The sequence below is a fragment of the Geospiza fortis genome, unplaced genomic scaffold (genome assembly GCF_000277835.1).
Source record: "Geospiza fortis unplaced genomic scaffold, GeoFor_1.0 scaffold16, whole genome shotgun sequence".
Taxonomy (NCBI): Eukaryota; Metazoa; Chordata; class Aves; order Passeriformes; family Thraupidae; genus Geospiza; species Geospiza fortis.
In genome coordinates this window covers 5,345,409-5,371,701 of record NW_005054302.1, presented here as the reverse complement: position 1 = coordinate 5,371,701, position 26,293 = coordinate 5,345,409, and the positions used below count along the sequence as shown (strand labels likewise).

Sequence of the window (26,293 nt, the reverse complement as noted above, 5' to 3'; positions counted from 1 at the left end):
GGTCAACATTCCTATGGTAATAGGAGATATTTACCCAGTAAAAAAACTGACTCTCAAGGGAAGGGAAAACACCTTTTGGGACAACAGATTACCAGAAACACCCTCTATGTGAATGGACTGACATTATCCTTAGCTTGTCAAATCAGACAATAATTCTGTCAGCCTGCAGGGGAGATGCTGGATATCTGCCACACCAAAGACCCTCCGGTCTAACAGAAGTGGATCCATTTATTGCTGCAGTACTGCAAATAATTTCTGCTGTTTCACTGCAACAAGTTATTTTCCCCTCCTTTAATTGCTGAGGACATTTCTCTACTGGTAAGATTTACAAAGCTTCCAATTCATAAGCATTTCCTCTGCTACAGTCCAAATAACCATACAAATTTCTGGAGGAGGGTTCAATCTATTGCTTGCAATACTGACTCTAAAATTAATTAAGATTTAATACAGAGGAGCAATGTAGCATAACAAGAAACATTTAACACTTTAAATGGACTTTAAAAAATCATTAAATAAGGAAAAATGGTTTGGCAGGTGATACCTTAAAGAAAACGTCAGCTTTGTCTTATTTCTCACAATTTCTGCACACAATCCACCCACTAGGTGATGTCTTAGCCAAGTCTGAGCTTCTAGCCAGGTACCACCATCTCCCAGTACAACTCCCCAAATTCCCAAACTTCAGGTCAGTCTCTAAGCCACACTCTCCGATCTTCCTGAAGCCTACAGACATTTCTTACCCAACAATAATGTTAAAATCACACAACTGTGTAACAATTTATGTTCAGCTACATTGTATTAATGTGAAGAACTGTCCTGACTTAAATCTGAAAACTGGCCTACCTTAAATAAATATATAATAGTCACAAAAATGTATGGTTATATAACACACATCTTCCACCTCAATATTAAAATGACAAAACAATCTTTGAACCTAACCAATCCAGCATTATTCCTTTAAGATCTGTTTATATAAAGATGTTTCATCTCAGTATCCAGGAGACAGAGGAGGTACTGTTCCCTTGTTTCACAAAAAAAAAATCATAATGCTATTTATATTTTCATTTCATAAACTTAGCAACACAAACAGCTGTTCTAGGTTAATGAAAAGGACAAATCATATTTGTTCCAGGAAAGTAATTTGCAAATCTTTGATCTACCTTAATTCTTAAAGTTAATCAAGAAAATTATGCCAGCACATGTCCTCAAAGTGTCAGCTTTGTTCTCAACTAATGCTGGCAGCTTAGTCCACCAATTGTAGAAATAAATGGGAATCTTTTCCCTAATGTCATTTAAGAGTGCAGACTGGCAATTCTCCTCATACCTATGCCATCCTATGATGCACTAATCTAATTGTGTTCCCTTTCTTCTCTCTTTGAAACAGTTAATAATGGAAAAATGTTAGAAGAATTTGATGATAAATTCGGGATACAAAAAACTCCATTACTTACAGATTTCCGAATGTCTTTTGAAGAAAGATCAATTAACTTCTTGTTCATGGACCACTCTTCATCAGACTCCATTATAGCTTTCTGTAAAATTATTTTATCTGAAGGTGAAAACAGTCCTTCATACAGCAAATAAAGAACTAACTGTAGTGAAGTACATTGTAGTAGTGCAAGCAACAATAACTTCTTAACAAACTTTATTTTTAGTAACCTGTCTCATTTCCGCAAGCTATTTTATAAAGAAATTATATATCTTCAGACCCACCCAATTCAGATCATCTGTTTCTTTATTTTAATTTAGGTTTTGCTTGACACAAGTTTCAAAGAAAAGGTCACATTCTCTTTTTACTCACCCCATACAAAACCTTATGAATTCATTACACTAAATTAGGCTTTTTTCTATTTTAAACACCAAGAGAAGAATCCAGCTTAGAAGGATGATTGCCCTTAAAAACCCACAGCTGACTCTGTATTCCCCATAGTATAGAACTGGGTATATTGTAGGGTAGGTACCTTTAAATTTCATTTGCAGTGCATTTTAATGGTAGATACTTTCCAAATAAATGACATTGCATTAAATCTTGTTCTTTCTCTTTCCTTGAGTATTCAAAGAAAACACAAGTTATACCAGCACCTGAAGCACAGCAGTCAGATCTGACAGGTGAAGGGTTTCAAATGTGGTAAAAGTTACTGTATTGTTTTTTGCCATACTGCTGCCCCACTTCATCAAAACCTAATCACATTATTTCCAGAAAGCACAAGTAGTATTTCAAAAATCAAATAAAATAATTTACTTATAAAAGGCAAATAATGAGTCAGTTGCTGAAAGCTGAAAGGACTCAGTTCCAGGCAAAAGCTTCCATGAACCTTCTCTTAAAAGGGCAGGGTAAAGAGACCAGAAAAGCTGTAGAAGAAATACCTATCCTGCTGTAGGACATTCATCAGAAGCCTAAGACACGTAAAATTTGGGCTTACTGAAATAAAATGGGAATGAAACACTATCTACATTGGTACTTCTTAAAATAGCTAACATTATTTTCTCATTTAATGCTTGCCAAGGCACAAATATTGTGTTTTAAGTTTATAGTACAAGACTCAAGTAAGAAGTACTGCAATCCTTAAAGCACTTCAATAGGCTACAATTCTCTCATCTTCTTCTAGTTATTTTCAGTGCAGTCAGACTTCGGACAAAAGCTCAGTGAAAAACTCTTCCACTGACTACTTGAAAAAAAACTCTTCCACTGACTACTCGAAAAACTGAATTATTTCACACTGCTTATTTTAAGATCAAGGAATATTAGCAAAGAATGGTCCAGAAGAAGGATCAAAGAATATATCTTTTCAAAAACAGCGCTTGAATATAAACTTTTTTTCCAGAAATAGATGAATTATGATAAATTCATTCAAATTACTTTATTAAAAAACATTTTTATGTACCTTAAAGTAAATTGGGGCCATATCTCCTACTTCTTTTGGAAGAGGAATGCATTCATATACCATATGATACCTCTTCTTCATACTCATGTTTGTTTCTAGGAATACACAGTCCAAGTCTTTAGCTTCAAACATTTTCACCAATGCATTTCGGAACATCTGTTTAAAGGAAAAAATTGTGTTATTTAAACTGACTTTTCAGAACTTTCACACAGAAGGTATTATTTCACTAGTTTATTATATTTGTAATAAACTAACAATAAAATGGAAAATAGTAGCAATCATACTAGGAAAATTATTTATTCTTTATTATTTACTCATTTAAGATTAACGATATTTCCTATGATAAAAACATAGGAAGTCTAGGAAACTATTTTGAAACACACAATATAATTAACACTACAAACTTAGTTTTAATAAATACCACATATTTTTACAGCTGAAATTGAAACTATGTTGAACTTCTTAATTGTAGTGCTCCATAAAACAACATGGCTTTAATAGTAGGTCCCAAGCTTGCAATTCCTAAGAAGGTAATGACCTGGCTTTTACTGACTATAGTTACAATTACCCTTTTACTACTCCTTCCAATTATACAGTTCAACAAAAAAAAATTTAAAAATGAAAGTATTTTCACTAGGCATGCTTGATCTTTAAGTAAAACACTAATAATTGCCTCAAAAAATAAATCCACCATCTTCACTGTTTGGAAGCAAACCAAACGTAATACTCACTACATGTGGCCTCAAGCTGTATTTACCAGTTCCCTGTCAGAGGGAGGAGGTGCTGCACCTACTCAAAGTGTATTTCAGTCAACAATTATGCTAGTTCCAGTGTCAGGGTCCTGCACACACCCAAGAGGCCCTGCAGGGGCTGGGCCCTACCTGCTGGGGCTCTGGCTGCCTATGTAGGTGGGAAGCTCTAATGTGCTTCAGTTGTGAACTGGATCAGGTTCAGCAGAAAGAGATGGGGTATTAAAGAGTGGTGAGAAGTGTGGCCCCCTGTCACTCAGGAGCTGCAATTAAGTCCAGGCTGTCTCTTTTGGTCCTTGCCTGAGCTGTTTCAGAAATGCCTGTGCCCAGCCAGGTACCTGGCAGTTCTTGGCCCTAACTTCATCTCAGACCTAAGTCACCACTGTAAACCTGCCTGGCCATCATGGGGCCATGGATGACCTTGCCTACCAGCACAGGAACACTCCTGGCCTGGTACCATGGGAGTGTGCCTTGTCATGAGATGACCTCCCCCACCTGCCTTGCCCATCACCTTGACCCCCTGACTTGCTTTCCTGCAGAGCAGCTGGCTCTGGCTGCTCCCTGGCTCTTGACAGTTGGCATTTGCATCCAAGATATGCAAGAGCATCATTCTATAGCTTACAATGTTCAGATGCTGAACAAATTATCAAGAACAAGGGATGATTTCTAAGAGTCATTCAAACTCATTTTCAAGTGCACAAAAAATCTAACTTTCTGATAGGGTGAGTGTTTCTGAAAGTTTCTCAAGATCTTGAAAAATGCTTTTTAAAAATGAAGATTTTTGTCTTACATGTGCTTCTATACCATTTCCAAGTGTAAGCCAAGAAATCACTGAAACTGTAGGAGCCTCATAACCAAGGTACCATAGCCCTAAGACTCTCATAATTCATAGGTAGTCCTTTTTGCACAGATATTTTTTTCCCAATTAACAGTGCTCAGAAGTATAAACAGCACCATTAAAAGGTAAATCCCATCTAAAGGTTTAAGATTCTTTATCTTAATGTAAATGGAGAGTGGTGAATCAAACATACATAAACAAATACACATCAGCAACATCAGCAAGTACTGAAGTAAAATAGAAGGAAAACAAATCACTACCAGGTTTTTAATACAACAGGACTAGAAATTGAGCTCTCCATACTTTTGCCTTCTTGTTCAGTATGAATCAAACCAAGAGTCTAAGAAACATGGCCAAATATATATCTAAACTAGGCATTTAATCTCTTCAAAGCAGGGCCTTGTGCCCTGATTTTTTCCTCACTAATGAGCTTCTCCATGCTGTGACAGAAGAATGCTGCCATCATTCCCCTAAAGCAACTGATGAATTACAGCCAGAAGACACTGACCAGTGTTCCATGACTGATATGCGACTCTACAGCACAGTGACAGGCTACTCTGGATTAACAACTTTTTGTATTCTCCTTGTCACTCCAGCCACCAGAACTCTCCTCCAGAAACACATTGAAGCAAGCAATGTGGTGAGACACCAAAGGCTGACAAAGACTATGACTTACAGCTGCTACCCCACAGTATCAACTGAAATACAACATCCACTAAAAAGCCCAGAATATCAGCAGATGTTAGCTAACTTTCCCCAGTTGTATTTTCTTGTTTTAAAATACATTGGACTTTTCCTCCAAATTCTGAGCAGGCCAAAGCATCAAGAATAATTAGCACTGGAAAGGAGAAAACCATCCACAAGGGGAAATAAGAAGGCTTGGCTTATGCTTGGGTGCACACAACATTAATACATGCAACACTTCAGTCAACACAGAATGTGTAAAGATTTGTATCTTTTCATATTAAAAATATTCCATGCATATTTGCTTTGGCAAGTGAGCACATTGGTGTCTAAACTACACAATACATTAAATTCAAGAGCTTGAAGGCATACAGCATAAAGGAACTCTTTGCTTTACTCCAATATATCCTAAAAAAACCCCAGCAAAAACAGTTAGCTAAAACACATACTTCACACAACCTTTTGTGAATACTTAATTTTTTTCCCTTCAACAGTAATAAAAAATATGTCTCTTGCATCAGAAAGTTACTTTTAGTCATTGACAGTCTGCTTATACTCTTGCTGATGTTTTCCAGACTCCTTCTTCTGTAATACATAAATGTTGGGGGAAAAAATAATAATGTATCCATCACTTTCCAAAATACTTTGCTGCAAAGAAATATCTCAGAATATCTACATTCTGTCGATGAATATATTCACAGGATCAAAGGATAATGGTTTTATCAACTAGATGCCTTTTCTAACACGTAAAACACTAATGTTGAAGACAGGGACTGCATTTACTTATCTTTTCATTATCCTATTTTCTTTCTCATACAATTTAAAATCCGTAATTGTTTAGTTAAGAGCTTGGGGTAAACAGAAGATTGAGGATAAACACATTTATCACTTTTCCGCCTGCTCTTTTGTTTCTCCTAAACCTACTTGCACTTATTTGTTTCTTATCCAATTTTCTTAGGCATTTCTGTCATATGTAAGAGAACTCCTTTTCTTTCTGGTTGTAAGGGAGCACAATTTATTATATGAAACAACATCAGACATGACAATCAATGTGGGGGCAAATTTGAAAAGTTAGAGAATCCACCTGCCAGACTTGAGGCAAGACCAACGTTATTTAGATTATTAAAGACCTATAAATTATGCTGGTTTTAAATCTCTAAATCTCACAACTACAACAATGAAACCTTTCTCTAGTCTGATATAGTCTTCAATATTTCAATATAAGAGGTAGCAAATTGTTTTCCCCTTGTAATAATCCTGATGGCAGGATAGGAGATTGAGAAACACAGTCAATCTCTTAGACAGAAGCTTGTTACATCCCTCCCTTGATTTTCCATCTCCAAAGAAAACAGAACTCCAAATCTTCAAAATGTCTTCATAAGAGACTTGGAAAGCAAAACCCATCATGCCTGGTGCTCTATTTTAATAATTCTATTCAAAAAAGATAGGAAGTTGGATCTGAACAGGGATCTCATTGATTTTAAGAGTAAGGTATTTATCTTTTAATTAATATCCACCCAAAAACAAATTTAAAAACTGAAGATATGTAAACAACCTATTTGTATTTAATTTTAAGTGATCTGCCTGCTCTGAATATTCTTTTCTTTTCCTTGGCACTCCCAAGAAAATCCTATGAAGCCAGTTATTCTATTTTCTGTAAGGGATCAGCTGTACCTTCTTCATTTCCAATAGACATTCCTCTGACATGGTTTCACAGATCTCCAAGGATGCACATTCTGCAGCATTCCAGGAAACTTCTTCTAGTGCTCATAAATGGAAAATATGCTTCAGTATTTACCCTGCCTCTCTTTCCTGTAAATATTTGACCACTAATTTTCATCCACAATGTCAGAAGGTTCTGCCCCTTAGTGGAATCAGGACAGAGCTGCCAGACTGCAAATTATGAAAATGTGTACTTATGACAAGGATGTTATTATCCACAACAAAATTATTTTACAAAAGGGTTAGAACAGGAGACAGTTTCTCAGCAGACCTGGATTTCTTCCCAGATGTCTTCATCCAAAAGAGTAGCTGCAGTATGGTGCTGTAGAGGGGCTATCAGGCAGTGACCTTCAGTAAGGGACTGGCTGCTTGGTAGAGACAAGTACACCTAGGAAAAGGAAACAAAAACTCAAGTGCCCAGGTTTCCAGCATTAAAAACCTTCCCATTGCTGAGGCTAAGAAATTCATCATTTGCTAAATTCAAACCAACAGAAGCCATTAGCTACTAACTACAGCAAGGTATTAGCAATTTTAGTACTTTTTAAAAGGGTCCATTATCTACCAGTAAATCAACCGAACCAGTATCCTGAGAGCAGATCCACCAGCAATGCAGTATTATCACCCTTATAAATCAACTGGTATCATAGCTGCTATGAAATCACACTGTTTAGTGCACTCCAGTATTTTTTAATACAGATACATGGCTGTATACATGTTTAGTAATATGTATATTTACAGATATATACATATATATATACATATATATATATATATATATATATAAAATGCGTACTCCATGTCATGGTTTAACCTAGCAGGCAGCTAGACATCACACAGTTGTTCACTCACTCCCTGTTCCCAGTGGGACAGGGGGAGAGAATCAAGAAAAAAAGTAGAATTTGTGGGTTGAGATAAAGACAGTTTAAAAGCACAGGAAATTAAATAATGATGATGATAATAACAACAAGGTACAAACCAAGTGATGCACAATGCAATTGCTCACCACCCACCAACTGTTGCTCAGCCACTTCCCAAGCACTGGCCCCTGGCCAACTTTCCCCCGAGTTTATCCACTGAACATGATGTCATATGGTCTGGAACATCCCTAAGGTCAGTTAGGGTCAGCTGTCCTGGCCATGTCCCCTCTCAACTCCTTGTGCCTCCCCTACCTTCTCACTGGCTGGGCAGTATGAGAAGCAGAAGAGTCCCTGAGCACTACTTAACAACAACTAAAAATATCAGTGTCTTATTAACATTACACTCACCCTAAATCCAAAACATAGCACTGTATCAGCTGTGTACCTCTCAGCTGTATAACTCTGTATACCTGTACCAGCTGTGTAACTCTTTACCCATAAAGAGTTTCAGATCAAATGAAAACAACACTGATAAATGAAAACTGTAGTAAAAAATCTACAAAAAAGGCTATATTGAAGTATTTCAGTTGTTATAAATCCAAATATTTATGTAATTCTTAAAAGCATTAACAGAAACAGAAAGGTTTCCAAACCAAACTTCTGTCTATTTCAAAGGATTCTAAGCTTAAAATTTGAATTCTCCACTAGTTTTCTTTGATATCAAGACACAGTTCTTCACCAGTCCAAATTTCCTTCAGTGAAGTGTGATTTAATCTTCCACAAATCCACCGACAGTCTAATCTCTGCACTGAGATCTTTCATTATTACTCTTGTCTTCTACAAATGTGAAGTCCTGACATCAAAGATTAGCTTTAAAATTCATGACAGATTTATTTCTTTTTCCTCCTCACCCTTGATGAAGTTGTGGAATCAACTGAAAGAGCAAGAAAAGTAAAATGCAGAACAATAAATCCTTCCACAGAAGCAATTTCATTCCTAATTTTAAACACTCTAACATCATTTCTCTTTTATTTCTATGCTTGTGTTAAATTGCTATTTTCTTACCTTGGTGCCAATTGCAATAATAAGATGTTTAGAAAGTTCACTGCTATCAAAGCAGTAGGGGCACTTTTCCATGCATGCAGCGAGTTGCTGGTGCTCACGGATTGCTTTTCTTCTTTGTACTTCCTCCTCTTCCCCACTGCGTGCTCTCTTGGCTGCTTTGGAAACAAACATATCATCCAGAGTGTAGTACTCTCTGTCTGTTTTCTCCATGAGCTGAAAAGATATGCAGAAAAATTGCACTTATTTATAAAGTAGCAAGAAAAAATACTTAGCTCTTTGAAAAAGAGCTTCCTTCCTTGAAAAAAGCATAAAGTACATAAGCAGTAGCATTTCTTCCTTTCATATGGTATCTGCTGCAGATGGAATCATCAGGTACCTCTCCTGAGAGCTGTCATACACAGATATTAAAATATAGATATGTCACAGCAGTGAGAAGAGTATATTACTATATTCCATTTCAAATTAAAGGCTACGTATTTCAATATTATCTTGACATAACTTCGGCTATCTTTAAATAGATGCACAATTTTATATATCATTTTTATAATATATTTTATCCTCTCCTGTCTCCTCCTCCTCTCCTTTTACAACTACCATTAAATCATCTTTTGTGAAATAACTAGATCATGACTCTGCACTTCATATTCACATTCTGTGAAAATATTCCAACAGTTATTCTTACCAAGGGAACAGGACTAAGCCATTTTGGGAAGAAAACAGTCTTTGCCTTCAATACTAAGTCTTTCTGAGTGCACCTGTTGCATGCCACAACAAATCTTAATATATTTTAGGATACTGACTAGGATAGCCCTAGAAAAGGACTAATGTTAACTGGAGGCATTTGGAAGGCATGCCTTCATAACTGAGGCACAGTCTCCAAATTAAAGAAATACTTCCAAATATCCCAGACATAGTTTCTGTAGATAATCTGATATTAAAAACAAAAAAAAAAGGACATAAGTAACTTTTAACTTTCCCCAAAAAAGACAAAAGCTCTTGCTTTTCCCAAATACTGCAGTCCTCTAACACAGACCAAAACCTTGTTTTAAATATGTTCAATACTCTTCTTATCAAACAATTGAGGAGGAGCCTCCTTAATATTACTTTATTCAGCTATAATACACTTAACTGCTTATGTGCATTTCCTACTGGAAGCCACTGCAGACTAAAATCAACAGTTCAAGAGTTTAACTCCATTCTTCTTCTGCCTTGCTGTAATTCTACATTTAACAGAAAAAGGAGATTTCTGAGATTTAGAAAAAATATGTAGTGGTTTGGGTGTCTAAAATCAAGTCTCTGTTCTTCTGTCATAAAAGCATTAATAAGGTAAAGTCAGACCTGCAGCCAAAGCACTGCTTGGAGAATAGCAGCATTTTGTTATTACTAAACATTAAGTTTGGGATTTTTATTTAAATCAAAATTCTGTCATGAGACTGGAAATACAGAGGAAACATGACAGTTGGCAGACTAGAAAGGAAAGGAAGAGTGGAAATCACAACATTCTGGCTATCAGGAGTATCACATGGAGCAGAGAATACCATTACTACTCTGCTCTGCTTGCACTTAGAAGTAGCCATGGAAATTCCTGGTTTGTTACACACAACCTCCACAACCTCTTTTAAATAATAGTACTTTTCAAAATACTCCACAGAATCCCTTGTGATAGAATAAATATTCTTATCTTATCTTATTAAACAGCCTAGATAGAAGATGCCTCCCTTCAAGATGGGTAAATTGTTGTATACAACACGATATCTGAGATCCAAAGCAAAATTCTTACAAACAAAGTAGAAAACTTCAATAAAGTAGGCGCTGTCTAAAATCCAGATTTTGTTTCTTCTGGTACAGTCATGACCAACAGATCATGGAACCATACAATGGATTAGTTTGAAAGAGACTTTGAAGAGACACCTTCCTCTAAGCCGAGCTGCTCAGGGCCCCATCCAGCCTGGTCTTGGATGCTCCAGGGATGGGGCATCCACAACTTCTCTGGGCAACCTGTCCCAGTGCCTGATTTCCATCAAAGTAAGGAATTTCTCCCAAATAAATAAACTAAATCTACCCTCTTTCTGTTTGGGGCCATTAACCCCTGTTTTATCTGCCTGATTTCTAGCCCCCTTTAGGTACTGGAAGTGTTGTAAGGTCTCCTTGGAGCCTTTTCTTCTCCAGGCTAAACAACCCCAACTTCTTCATAGGAGAGGTGCTCCATCCCTCTTTTAAAATATTTATACTTCTATTTGTACAACAAGGTGGCCAAGTGAGTTCTGCCAATTGTATTACTTGGCTATAACTAAATCTCTGAAAAAGAAGTTAAAAGGGAATTGAAAGAACAAGAAGAAATCATTCTCTAAAACGCCAGAAGGAAAGCAAGTAATCATTTAGAAACCAATTTCTTTCATACATATATTCTTCCATACAAAAGACAGGTCTAGTACACATCCAAAGAAGGAACTATGCTGATGTATTAGAGTTTCTGGAAAGCTTTTGTTCTGAATCATAGGTGCAGCATCACACCTGCCAAACATGAAAGCCAAGGCATTTTGGATGTTGTGTATTTAGTTCTCTCGCCATGATTGATATTGTTTGGTATCACCCTGGTTGCTCAGGTGCTGCGCAGAGATCAGAAAGATGCAGCAAGTCATTCTGATCTATTAGTTTGAAGTTGGGATGTCCTACAATACATCACTGAATTACCTAAAGCTAACAAAGGAAATTCAGGTATCTATAAGGGCAATGCACCTGAAGTTCTTGTTTCTACCAGACTCTGATTAAAGCCCAGAGCTGTCCTGAATTGACACATTCATAAGACAGATCAGCTCTACAATCCCCAGTCTTCTTTTTCCTACTTCACTTTTCTTTATTCTGGGCTTATCTGCCACATTCTTCCTTCATATAAATACTCCTTTTTTCCAGCCTTCCCTTCTCTTTTGGCAAGCACTGATTAACCAGAGGAAAAAAAGGCACCTCTAGGACTCTTAGCACCAGGCAAAACGACATGGCCTCCCACATCTCATAACATAATTGTGCAACTATGTCATTGCTACCATCCATCTGATTTTCCACAACCAGAATGCACAGTTTTCATTTAACCAACAGAGAAGAATCACAATTGTGCTTGCCCTGACCAAGAGAGGCCCGTTATACACAAACATTTAAAGAGCAGTCAGGGAAGGCATCCAAACTTCTCACAGGAGCCCTCTGGGCTTTCATTTGGACAGCTCAAATACAGCGCAAATGTGGCTAAAACCCAAGAAAAGGGGTGAGATCTCTAACCATTCAGCACAGGAGTTTAGAAAGAAATCAGCATCTGACTATGCATAAATTAGAATGATTTGAGAGAGGGAAAAATTACAGTGTTGTATTTTCTGATTAAATCCTTATCATGGTAATTACCATGAATAATATGAATAAATTATATGAATTATTTCATTATATAACATCCTGTTTACTAAATAATTGAAGCCTTTTTTAATTTGCTACGTTAGTGAAGCCATCAGGCACCATGGCATGGGGCTACTTCCTGAAGTAACTCTTGCAAATCTGTGCAAGGTATAATCCAGGGTCAGCCTCATTTTTCTGCCAACCTATGTTCAGGCCACTGGAACCATATCTCACAGCTTGATTTTAAATCAATTCTTTTTTTCTTATTCCACAGTAAAACCCCTGGAGTCTTACACACTGCTGGCTTCCTACACACTCCACCTGGAGCGTGCTGCTCGTTGTGTCTCTTATTGCTCCCTCTGCTGCTACTACTTGCTTTTTGGGTGGCCCCTTCAAATAAAAAGCCCTGCTAAAGAATTTAGTATCACTGTGATACTGAAAGGAAACCTTAAGAGACAGAACTCCTAATGATCGAGATTATACTTGTATAATACCTCAAGTATACTTTTTTCCCCCACTTCAAATTTCCTTTGAAATTTGTGGATGAAATGGGAAATTCTATTAAACACAATTAGCAGAGGAACAAAAGATACCTGCATGGTTCCAGTGTGGGTTATTGTCAGCTTTTTTGTACCGTTTCTCTTCTGCTTATTTTCTTGTTCCAATTTGTATTCAACTATTGAACTTCTGCTTTTCCTGTTTCCTTGCTAACGCAATCATAGCTGGAGTTACTTCCATATAAGCTAATAAAAGTGCATCTGCTTGAAAAATTTGTCCAAAAAAAAGCCTATAGATTGTATAAAATGTATCAGTTTGGTTTAAATTGTCATGGCAACACTGACGTCTTTAAATGACAGAGCTAATATTTGTGGAATGTTGTATCATAATGTATTTCAGGAAGCTGCAAAGAAGAATAATCTATTATTTTAGAATACAAACCTGAGTGACATAAGAATACATCTCATCACATTTAAATTTATTCAGCATTTAGCACCTCTTCTGAACAACAAAATCACCTCAGAAAAGTTTTTCTGATCTCAATTAGTATTTGCTTAAGACAAACAAAGGCAGAATTTTATCATGTAAAACCTTATTACAATTCCAGTCTCCCTGTGAACACAGACATTTAAATCTGTTGGTTTAATTCATCATATAATTCAGTGAATAGGCATTTTCAAAACCTATCACCACACTGAATTAAAGAATATTTTAATCACATAATATCAAAGGATTTTAAGATACCAGTGCACAGAGCTCTTTTAAGGCCTGTGTCACTGACAAGAAAAGACTACCCACCATGCTGGTGAGCAAGGTAGCTCAGGATTACTTTGAGCAGCAGAAGTCAAGCAAAAAACAGATGACAGGGGACTGCTTAGTGTCTAGGGACCAACCTCCTGTTTGTTTCTGCTATAAGAAATGAAAACTGTAGATTTTCCTATAAGTAGTTATTAGGACAGATAAAACTTTATATAAAGTCAATGGCATAAAATGTAAACTAAACAAAAATACCTTCAGCCATAGAATTCTACTTTTAAAATTCTGATTAGCATTTCACTTTACAGTTATTCCTGGCCATAATTTTAATGTCTAGGAAAGACTGTCCTGCACAAGTCTTCAATTGCAACATATCTTGTAATTTTAACATAATTCTGGCAGAATCCTAAATGCTTATGAAGTAATTTAATATGGGCTACATTTACACAGTTCTTACTCTTCCCAGGTTTTCTTCCCTAATGCAGTTGTCACTGCTGTTGATTTGTTTCCACATGCAGAAATAGCTTTAATTTTGTGTCCACACAATATACACAGAAGGATGTTTAGTGAATTGAACTGGAATGTAGCAGAACAAGGTGTTGCAAATTATTTCTCTTAGGTTATCGCTATAATTTTTTACAATAAACCATGCACATGGTCTTTAAGTAAATGTAAAAAAGCAACAGGGCACCAGAGCTTTGCTGGCTTTATCATGTCTATTAAATATTGTGCTAAAATTGCTTCACCATGTGAACAAGGAGAAGAAAAAGGTCCATTACACAATAGTAGCAGCAGCAGCAACATTTTGCATTTTTCACTTTAGCTTTGAAGGCTTTTTCAAGACTATTATTTTGGTTTATGATGACAGAAATGCAAAACTGTGAACAAGTAGATTTGCACAGCAAGCAAAAATGATTAGGCTGAAAGTAATTTTCCATTTTACAGACTTTTAGAGAAGCAAGGAAAGGCAACATGCAAATTTCCTTTTTGCGAACCTATAATACCAGAATACCACTCAGCTAAATCCATAAAAGAAGGTCAGCATTACTAATAAAGCATTTAATTTTTCACTGCTGAATTCCTCTTAGGAATTATTGCACATATTTTAAAATAAAATTAGCTTCTGGCCAAAATTAAAATGTCCTGATGAACAACTCAAATTAATTGTTCTCACTTTCTGGAAGTAAAATATAAAAAGGAAAAAAATGCTTTAGTAGAATTAATACATACAAATACAAGGTAACTTCTCTTGAGGTTATGTTCCAGGAATCTGTCTCTAAACACCCACAAGCATCTATTGACATGAGTGAAAGGATTACATAAGTCTTAACAGCATGAATTTGGGAAAATTGAACCACTTACAACAGTCAAAGACTAAAGAAACTACAAACAGGGTACTTAAAGCTATCAGTAGTGAAAATCTAAGACTGCGCACATATTTTGTACTCCAGAAATGTCAGAAAAAAACAGTTTTCAAATGTTTTATTGACTTCTTTATATCTTCAAGTCATGCTCCTACAACAGTGAGAACTAAAACCATTTTCAGATGTGAAGAAAATAAAAAGTAGAAATAGTGATTTAAACGGATGTTTTTTTCATTGAGATATAACAGCAAAACATGAACAAATCAAACTCTAGGCTCACTTTTTCTCCATATATCAAATAGATTAGTGTTGGGTTTTAAAAAGGTTTTTTTTCACCACTGTAAATTAAAGATTTGGGCCTGTTTCGTGGTATTCATAAATTTGACATAGCATGCAAGGGACGGCTGTGGGAAAGGCAGCATTTCAAACTGCTGAGGTGACACCCACATCAGCCACCTTCCAAAAGAGGCCGAAGGGGAACAGGAGGCAAAAGCCTCAAGCACAGCAGGGTTGCCTTAGAATCATGACTACAAAAATAAGAATGGACAAGAGGGCAATAAGTCAGAATCTAAATTTAAAACAAAGACTCAACTGGTAAACAAATAGCAAGGAGACAACAAAATCCCTCCATCTCATTGAGCTCTTGAGAAAAGGAAAGGTGGGAAAAAGATTTAATAAGTACAGGTATGGCTTGAACCTGGCATGAGATAACATACAGACTTTCACCTCCCAGTGGGATTAGACAGAGGTTTCATGAACAGAGACTTTGGGTCTTCTACATACTGATATTTCTTCCAAGTCCTATTCAAGAAAATAAATCCTTTCATGAATTATACCCTTCTATTTCAACATCCCCATCTCTCTCTACAAAACTGCAATTATGTTATTATCTTCAATAACAACTAGCCTGTATTTCATTTGAAACACTGTTAAAACACTAAATATCGGGAAAGTAGCACTGATCTAGAGCAGAGCATTCAGCTGTGTAAAAGCCAGAAAACATGCTGGTCTGTCATTCTCATTCTATTCCCATTTGTGAGAGCAGCACCTATTTCCTCCATCCTCAACAGCTGTGGGGATGGAAGTTTCTTTTGGGCATAGTCTGGGGAAGTGATAGAAGCCCTGGGAAAATCTCTGAAGGAAATAATAGTGCCCTAGGCAATTCACAGTGATTAGATGAATGAAATTATTGAACAGAATTTAAGGGACACAATCTCCCTTCTCCCATCCGAGGCAGGATATCATTTGTAGACTTGCAGCAGTTTCCTCCCACCACTCCTCTGCAATACAAAAGATTAATTTTTGTGGATAATTTTTTCAGTTCTCAAATGAAGGCAGAAAGAGAAAGTAATTTGTATGTGTCAAATTTCTGTACTATGTTATCAAAATAAAACTGGCAAAAGAGGTTTGTTTGCTAGACTTCCTGCTGGAATAAAACACCTTGCTGAAACCACTGTGGAGACATGCAAGAATTTTGAAGACTAACTTAAGGAGCCCCAGATCATAATGCAGATACTCCATGTAGTAAAGGCTTATAAAGGACATAAATAATCATCTAGATTATCTGACATCACACCCACATTTTTCAGACTGCTGCCAACACTTCAGTGGTAACACTGATCTTGTCCTGTGAATAAGAATGCATTTCACAGACATGGAAAGACATGGAAACCTCAGGAAGGCCTAGGAGCCAGTTTCTTAACCTAAGATCAAGAAACAAACATCATCTGGGAAAGACCATCCCATTTTGTGGTGACAGGATCTGGGAATCACCTGCACAGAAACTACCAAGAGCATTTTAGATCTTAACGGAGAACAACAATTGGCATCTGAGATGCTTCTTTTTAAGAAAGTTGAACAAAAATACCTTCAAAACCTAAATATGACATCTCATAGGACTGAGGCTACGGTACCATAAATTAAAATATGGACATTGCAACAGTAATGGCTTTGACAAGATATCTACTTTGAGCATATGCTCCAATACACTTATCCAGTAAATAAATATTATGGCTGAATCTTAAAAGGTCAGTCAAGGAACTTGTTTGTGATGTACTACATCTTTGCCTAGTAACAAAAAAGAAACACATTACTTAGCACCTGATCCAAAACTCACTGAAGTTGGTAGAATTCAGAGCCTTCCAAAACTACAATAAAGTATTTGCATAGGCTAGGAAACACAATACATTCTTGTAACGTTATTAATAAATCCTATCCTTCAAAAAACCAAACAAAAACAAAAGAAGAAAACAAAACCAAAAATGAAACAAAAAAAAAAAAAAGGGAAAAAGCCGTTACAACAAAACAGTTGCTTTTTCACCTAGTGTGACCATTTAATGTTGCAAAATCAATCTCCAGCAATGGAGAAGATGTATGGGAAAAAAAGTGGGTAGAATTGACTCTTCTGCTACACATTTGCAGCTCTCAGCATTTACTGTGGAAATCCTGAGCCAAAACCTATCTAGACCTCCCTATTTAATATTTAACAATGAAACTGTATTTCACTAAGTTGCTATATCTTTTTTTGCTCCCACTCACAATCAAGGCCTCCACTGCACTTCATGATCTAGAACACAAGTTCTACAATTACCTTCTTCAATTATCTTCTTCACTGAAAAAAGATCTCAAACCACTCCTTCATGTTATCTGTTCTGTGGCCACATCCCATATGAGAAACAAAAACAGTTGTATTCTATTAAACTTTTATGCTGATTTTTCTAGTCTAGAAGCTGCCTTCCCTTACACATCCACCCATTCCCCCCAAGCTGAAGAAATTTTGTTTACTTAGGTTTTCTTCAAATGGCAACTGCTCTGTGCTCCTGATTACAGAGTATGCTTTAACAGCTTGGGCAGCATTCAAGATATGGGTGCATGATGCATTCACTAAATGCCTTAAAATGCTAAATACTCCCTTTTCATAACCTCCAAAATTCTGATTCTCCTTTTAATCACACCAGCACTGAGACAATGTTTGCAGACTCACAACAACTCTCAAATCAAGCTACAGCAGCCTCTTCTGTACATACAGTCATGGCCTCACTCAGCTTCAAGATTATCAACACTTTGCCTTCACCAACCCTGTGTTCCATCTGAATTTATTGCCTCAATACTTGTGATGGGGTCTCTTCCTTTTTATTTGAGAGTTCTATAGAATAATCTCCTGTGTCTAAACTAGACATTTTAATTCCTTTTATACCCATAATGCCTTTCACAGACCATTTAAAATAGGACAGGTGACTCTCATCATTTAAATATGTACGTCTCTCCAGCAACTCTCTAAAGTGGATCTTAAGAATCAGTTCAGATGTTTCACAATGTTAGAAAAAGCCTCACTTTGTACTTGGAAATGCTACAATTTACAATGGCCCCTATTTTTGACAGTCCTGCATAATTCTGTAACCATAAACAAGTCTCATCTTCCTTCAGGCCTTCCCTTTACTCAGGCCTCATGTCCTCCCTGATATTTCTAATAATAACATGCTTAATTAAAAAGTCATACACACAGCACCTTACCTTTGATGCCATACGCATGAACAGTGAGTTTTGATCCTCTGCTGTTCTCATCTTCTCATTTTTGACCAAATCCTTCAGGTTCATACTATCATCATCCTGAAAATACCTTACTCTCTCTTTATCTACATGAGTAGGCATCTGGAAGCAAAACACATTAAAAATAAATATTCACCTAATCAGAAGCATCAGCTAAAAAATTCAGACCCTAAAAATTTCAACAAGTTTAAAGAATCATGAATCAAGCTAAGCAACTCTGAAACACCTGAGCTAACAGCTCCATTTTATCTAAGGAGAAAAACATCTTTCCTTTTCTTCAATTGCATCAGTACTTCTAAATAAAAATGTAGCCTCTTCCCAAAGTCACTATATCCTTAACACACTTAAGGTATCCAAGCTACAACATTAGCACACAGGAAAGATAGACAGTAGTTCACTGAAACAGTTAATTAGCTCATAAAAATGAAATATCCTAAAAAGTAATTTTCATTATTGACAATTCTAAAGCTTTTGTAAAGTCACAGACATCACTGAAACACAGTAATCACAGACAGTACTGAAAATTTGTGTAAATGTGGTACCTCTGGGAAATGTTGCCACCTTAGAGTGCACAAGGGAACAGAGATATCCCTTAGGATAGGAATAAACTAAATTCCAAAGGAGTACAGGGAGTGGTCGTTAACATAAAGCAGGACAGCATTTTCCAAAATGGAAACAACAGGACAATGACAACAAATTCCTCATCCTCTTGTGTCTTTCACTTCTCCACAGCAGTGTTGCAAACTGATCTGTCCTACTAATCAAGAATGCTTGCTAGAATTATGAGGTACTGTCACCTCCTCTTGTCTCAAAAAGATCAAAGTGCTACTATATTTACTGTTGGAAGCAATTATCCTACGAATAAAACACTGCTCCAGCTTCCAAGTTTCTTATTGTTCCCCAAAGCGAATTTTTTTACAAAGATTAGGTCATAATTATTATTGTCATGAGTAGCCATATTTTTTGTTAGAACTAAAGTGAAATTAGCCCCTGACACCAGAGTATCTCAGTAAAATCTCTCTTAATTTGGAAATATTGAGCACTGCTAATCTTTGTTATTTACATAACTTTATGTAATATAAACTAAAGAGACTGGTAACTTTTCCTTGAACATGCATTTAAATAAGCCCTGAAGTGATCCCTTGGGAAATGTAACCTGAAAATAAACTGAATATATGCTTAATAAATGTGTACTGTAATACTTAATTACAATCATCTTCCAAAAGGAACTTTTTAACTACCTACTGACATGCTGATAAGCCACTCATTAATTATGGCATCATAAAAGTAAAACTACAAAATCAGTTAAGAAGCGCAGTTCAATACTCAGATTTGTAAAACTTACCATCTGCTGCCTTCTTCGTCCTCCTTTTGGCTCCAGTGGCTCTGTTGGTCCCATCACAGGCCATGCCCTTCCACTTCCATCTGTTCTCATAAGGACCACTTGTTCATCTTCTTGATGGCTTGAAGCCTGTCAGGTTTTAAGACACATTTTAAAACAGATGGCACAGACAAGCCAAAAGAAATACCTAATGCACATGAAATAAATGTTTAAAATCCTAAAGATTAAGTAACAGATACTTTACATTTTGTGTGTTCAGTATAATTCAAAGTAGACAGTTTCACCTTAGTGAGGTATTCTTTTCACATTCTAAAAGAAAAAACGTATTAAAAATACATTCAATTAATTAAATGCGGAGCTTTTCTTTCCAAAAGAACCAAGTTTGTATTCTTGCTTTTTTCACATAAAGCTTTATCTCCAGAAGACACACAATGCTTCTGAAAGAGTTAAAGAGATAATACTGAATTAATAAACACCACCATCATTATAATGTTGTATTCCTGAAAACCATCTAAAAAGCTATAGCCCATGACCACTTCTTTTATGGATTGGAAATGTGGTGAATAAACACCCTCACCTCTGTTCCCCAAAAGGTTATAGAACCTGTCTTCATGGAAAGTTCTTTATAGAGCCCTCACTTGAGGGGGGTCCCTATATAGATATAGGAGATAGATATATATACACACACAAGGGGGAAAAAAAAGGCAGAAATTCTTCACCAAAAAGTAAGTATTTCACTTTCTAAAATATTAAGAATAATTTTTAAAATAATTTAAAAGCCTGTGAACTTCCTGATTATACTCCAAAGATGTTAAGGTAAATCAGTTGATTAAATTAGAGCACATAATGGGGCCACTACTTAACCAGATGGTATTAGGACAGCATTTGTCAAATCTTATAAACAACTTCATTAATCTCCATTTCAAACTATTTTCTACCAAACTGCTTTCCACCTGCCATCCTTGCCTAAGGAAAGCTTGTCCCAGAAACCCAAATAAAGTCTGGAAAATCTGTAGATACTGAAGTATACTTCAACAGCTTAATTACATTTTTCCAAGGAAAGTCATATGAAGGTAAAAGTTATGGACCAAAAAGCTGCCTGGGTAAGCCAGACCTCTCTCTTCTGTAACAGCAAAGGCAAATCTCATTTTGCAAAGCAAACCAGGATGTCCAGCACAACTTTGGCTCCAATAACAATACTGATATTTTCAGAGAATACAACATGACTTATTTCCAGCATCAGGCAGATACATGTTATTTGTGTGTAATCTGTACCTCAAGCACTCCTTTTTCACAAGGTAAGGGCTTTCGTCCCTATTGGGAGGGGGAGAAAAGGTGGCTCATTCCAATAGGAGAAAAAGGATGTGTGCGTTCACCCCACACGTGTCATGTGATAAAAAGGTCACAGCTGACTGAGACACAAACAGCCAGACTGGGGGGACCAGGTTTTACCATGCCATAGAACCTTATTCACAGCAGATACAGAAAGCAATGATGGAAGTTAACTACAATAAGAATGTATCACAGGAAACTTCTCCAATGCCACAATTCCTTTAAAACTTGGGTGACTTTACAAGTTTGGAGGGAGATATTGCAGCGAAATCTCAAAAATCCAGAGCATTGCTAATTAGTCTGAAATGACACAGGCCTTTGTAGAGGAAAAAGTCACCATACCCACATCATCAAGTAGGGATACAAAGCTCTCCCAAGAGGACTAATTGCAAATCACTAAAACCAACAGTCATTACAACAGCAGTGCTTCAACAACTGCAAAGAACAGTAAATACCAGATTCTTATATCAACTTACAAACATTTAGTTCCTTTTAAAGACATCCATCCCAAAATTTGTCTTCACTACAAGTCTTAATACAGACATTTCAAAAAGGATGTCATTGATGTGCAGGCTGTTATTTTCCCATAAGTGAATGGAATTCACAAGGTGTTCTTTGTGTCAGACTTCCTTTGCCTTTCAAGAAGGGCTCTAAAATGTTAGATCCAAGCAACATTTGCACTTTCTTTTTTCTTCCCATTTCTGCATGCTTACACACTAACGTCCAAGCAGCAGAAAAGTATCTTCTGGATCCGAACCATGGAATGAGTTAGGAAAGGGACAGGGAATGGAGAGGGGAGCAAAAGATATAATACATACTGAATTCTTTGGGTCAGAATCCCACAGCTGGCAAGGTTTTGTCTGCTTTATGAAGCTTTGAGGTTTTTTCTCCCTAATTTCCAAGAGTCCTGAGTCCTGAGTCCTGACACAAAGCATGTAATACTGACTATAATGTATTTAGATTCAGTATTCCAGAGGGGGAAAAAAGGCAAAAAATTATAGTAATTTTTAGCTTTAGAATACAAAGTACAAAGAAATCAAAGTGGTCCTTCAAAGAAAGATTAAAGGAAGCAGATAAAAGGATAAAATAATTATAGACAGTATGAAGACCAATGTGAAGTCATGTTAGAGACTAACAGCAAATGCATACCAGGAATCAAAATGAATTCAATGGATGCAAGCCAAACATGATTATTCAGAAGATTAAAGATGTTATTAGAGGTAAAAACATCCTTCAAAACTCAAAACCCTATCTAAATAGAACTGACTTAAAAATATAGCATAACAGAAAGTTAATTGTATTCACACAAAAATGGATTTTTAGTAGAATCTTACTAACAATAATTAGTAAAGCTATTTCTAAACACATCAGAAACAAAAAGCTTTCTGGTAGAAAAAGATGCTCAAGTGGTTACAGCTTTATCAGAAGGCGACATTTGAATAATATATTAATTAACTGTATTTTAGTCAACTGCACTTTTTGAAATTAAAAAGAAAAAAAATACTAGAACTTTAGAAATCATCTTTAAACTGAAATATCAGTAAAAGGAGTTTTTTAGTAAGCTGCCATGAAGTAATGATTTTCACTAGAGCTTCCAAAAAAGAATTCTAACATATAATGTCCACATCCTTCAGTATATACTATATCCCTTAAATAGGTCTCAGTACAAAAATAATGGAAAGCACCCAATATAATAAAAAGCTTTAAAATGTGCCAAAGGCTGGTCCTGGGAATTCTGGAGCAATGTATCTAACATTTGTAATGGACAAGTTCACACAAGCAAAATAAAGACTAGACTTCCTCTACACTTGAAGAATTACACCATACTGAGAAAGAGCCTTTGCAGGAAAAATCCACCACTCACAGAACTAATAGACTTTTTCAAAGGAGTGTGGATATCAATCTAACTGCAAGAGTTACTTAATGTTCTCTTTTTATCTATTGGTATTTTCTTTCCACTTGTATTGCCATGAGTATATGACATGGTATATGGTAACACAATGTGGTCACTGTGATATAATAAATACTCATTAATAATTATGATCAGATAAATAATATTTCTGTTAAGTACAACAATAAGTTTTAAAACATATATTAAAGTACTTTTAATATACCTATTGTTAAATGTTAAAATTGAAACTGGAGAAGAGGCTCAGTCACTATCCCTAAATCTTGTGATGATTGCTAAACAAACAATATAATTTACAGTCTGAAATGAATAAAAATAGGGTCTATTTCCAGAATGAGTGAGGAATTGTTTGTTGCCATTAATTAAGGAACATGACTTTTTTACTTCAGGCCAATTAAAAATGCAAAGTACACAGTTGTTCCCACCAAATGTACAAACTGCTATACAGCAATTAAGACTCAACTGAACAAAACAAGCAGACAAGTCTGGTTCTGAAAGATAAAAGCTTTAAATTAAATACATAAATAATAAGATACAGATCTGAATAAGAATTTTGAACTCTCCAGAGATTATCCTTATTCCATAATCCAGCAGGAGGAAGTGGTAATCCTCTGCCACATCAGGTGCACAGCTTAATTTGAGGAGCAAATGAAGTAGTGAGGTGAACAAATGAAGTAGTCAGACCAAGCATCTGAGATAAGATCCACTCAGTTTTCAATGCTAATAGCTATAGGGAATAAAATATATTTTAATAGTCAGTGTATTGTAGGGTAGGGAACAACTAAAGTTAAAAAAAATATTTTTAATTACTGAGCCAACAAAAAAGCTGGATGCTGCATGATTTGAAAGCTTTCTGCACATGTTTGCTGAGATCTACATTCAAGTGGCACAAGCACAGTGTAATAAAGGAATGACAAAGGAACAGTCTTTAGCAAGCAACTAGCCTCTACAACCAAATGCTAGCTTTGTTAAATCAGATGCTGCATCAAGCATGCCACCTGTTTCCTTTCTCCTACAGTCTCTGGCAAAAGGAAATGCTTTGAATATTGTCTTATTCCTCTACTGGAAAAGTCTGTCCTTACGTTATAGTATCAGTAAGCATCCAAAACTTATTTAGCACTTCTCAGAGTGCTGGACTCAGCTCTTTCTCCCATCTACTCTCTCCTGTTCACTTCCATTGCTCCTTCTCCTCCCACTCCAGTTACCCTTCTCTTAGACTCTCAACTCGCACTCAGACACAACCACCAGTTAGCAAAAGGACGGGTAAATCCTGAGTAGAAAGAGCATCTGCCTCCTTCAGTGCTGGCTAGTCCTAGGGGCACCATGTCTCATATTCAGGACTCATTCTCAACTTGGAGTCCCCACGTAACAGGTTTGAAAGCATCTAAGCTGCCCTTCAGGCTCTAACATTTGCCGTGAATAGTGGCACTGTAGCCTCCAATGTAATGCTTATAAAAATCAGTAGGTTAACCATTCTCTATGGCAAAACTGAGGTTTGCATCTCACGGGAAGATGAAATTAAAATGGTCAGAGGCCTATAACAGCAGTCCACTGTATACATGTTGTATCTTTGATCTGGGTTTCTTAAAGTAGAAAAAAGATAAGACTAAGAGAATTAGCAGCATGAGGAAGGAAAGCAAAAGCAAACTTCTAAAAACTAGGTTAAAAATTTAGTATTTCAAGAAAGACTTCATAAATATATTGATGAGTCACTATTACACATTCAAAAGGGGCTAACACAGTAATGGGATTTTTAAAAGGTTTTACAAGATCAGAAAGTTGCACTGCCATAATTAGGCCCTTGTGTTTAACAGTGAAGAGAAGCATTAGAAAATCTAATGCAGGCTGCAACACAGAGGTGAACTATTCTACAGAAGAGCATCTGAATCAGGTAGTGCTTGGTTTGTGTGTAAAGCACTGGACTAAACAAAAATCCCAAAAACTCCAAACCATGGAAAAGGATTAGGTCTCTATACTTTTTTTCTGCCAGTAAGTGAGTGACACCGATTACTAACACAGTAAGTAAAAAACTTAATTTGTTCTTATTGATATAAAGTCAGTTGCTCCTTAAAATTCAGCAATTCTTTGTCCTTATATTAAAAAAAGGTTATTTTGGCTAAATTGTTTATTACTCAGAATAAGCAGTTTATTAATCTTCATTAATCTCCTTCTCACAATGAATGTCTCTGACATTAGCCCTGCACGCACAAATCCTTCTATTTCTCCTCAGTACTTATTTTCTTAGAGCATCTTTAAGACAGGGTGATCAGAATATCATCTCTTGAGTACACAGGCCACACACACAAATCTAGAACCAAATTCATTAAGTCATACTGCCAGCCTGTGGAAGTAAAACTGCAACTAGTAACATATAACTTACAGCAGCTTGTAATGTATCTGTCCATTGATGCACCTAGAAATGGAGAAAACCAAAGCAATTAAGTCTAATTTTAAAATAATATCCTGGATTTCAGGAAACCACATAGCCTTGAAAATAAAACCTTAAAAAAAGCTCTAAATATTGTTTGATACTATAAATTGTTAGCTACACTTTGAAATGGTTAGTCACTTAGCCACATCAACGAGCCACTGTAGGTATGAGAGGTAAGAAAATCTGTAAAAACTGTAATGACTAGATGGCTTGTTTTTACAGCAAGAACATCTGACACAAAACATATATACTCAGACCATAAGAAAAAAGAGAAGTATTGAAGCATGTTGGTTCTTAAATCCACAGATTGCTATTTCATCTTATCAACTGATTTAACACAGTGAAAAGGTAAATACAGCAGTAAAAATAGGTAGAAATTTAAGATGGTGTTAACACAGCCAGAAAAAATGGTACCATCAGTTACAAGCGCTGCATGACACTTGGATGTGGTTTTTGTCTCTGGTGTTCAAGCATACTTGGAAGTTTTTGTATTCTCAGTTTGGACTCTAAGAAGTTTTAGTCATTCTGCCCTTTTACACTTTTTAGGTGCACTGAAATGGTAAGATATTTTACATCATTTACTTACTGATACAATTTTTCCAACATGTTTTAATTGCAAAAGCCACATTCCTATGAATTACATTCAGGAAGATAAAACTTTGACTTAATATGTCTTTGTCTTAAATAATTGTGTAATACACTCTTACTGACATCAACAAGAATGTTCAGCAAATAAACTAATCAATAACAGCATACACCTACTATTTTTTAAAAGTATGCACTAATGATATGAAAGCTATTCTGCAGTTCATACTCCTTTCATTATTCTGTGCTACATTTAGAGCTAGTCAAGTCTATAGGGAAAACACAAACTTTTGCTGGAGAAAGAATGGCACAGCCATCTTGCAAACAAGATTCAAGTGTGATGGAACAG

At 36.1% G+C, this 26,293-nt stretch overlaps 1 protein-coding gene across 1 annotated transcript in view; it reads right to left on the bottom strand.

Annotated features, from left to right (window-relative positions):
• Positions 1–26,293, bottom strand: part of CWF19L2 (CWF19 like cell cycle control factor 2) — a 48,896-nt gene that overhangs the window by 2,990 nt on the left and 19,613 nt on the right. The window contains exons 10-15 of the mRNA XM_014311790.2: positions 19,691–19,816; positions 18,310–18,447; positions 8,798–9,010; positions 7,147–7,263; positions 2,883–3,038; positions 1,449–1,529 (exon numbers count right to left, since the gene is read on the bottom strand). Of these exons, the coding sequence (XP_014167265.1) occupies positions 1,449–1,529; positions 2,883–3,038; positions 7,147–7,263; positions 8,798–9,010; positions 18,310–18,447; positions 19,691–19,816 (831 nt within the window). The remainder of the gene's footprint in view (positions 1–1,448; positions 1,530–2,882; positions 3,039–7,146; positions 7,264–8,797; positions 9,011–18,309; positions 18,448–19,690; positions 19,817–26,293) is intronic.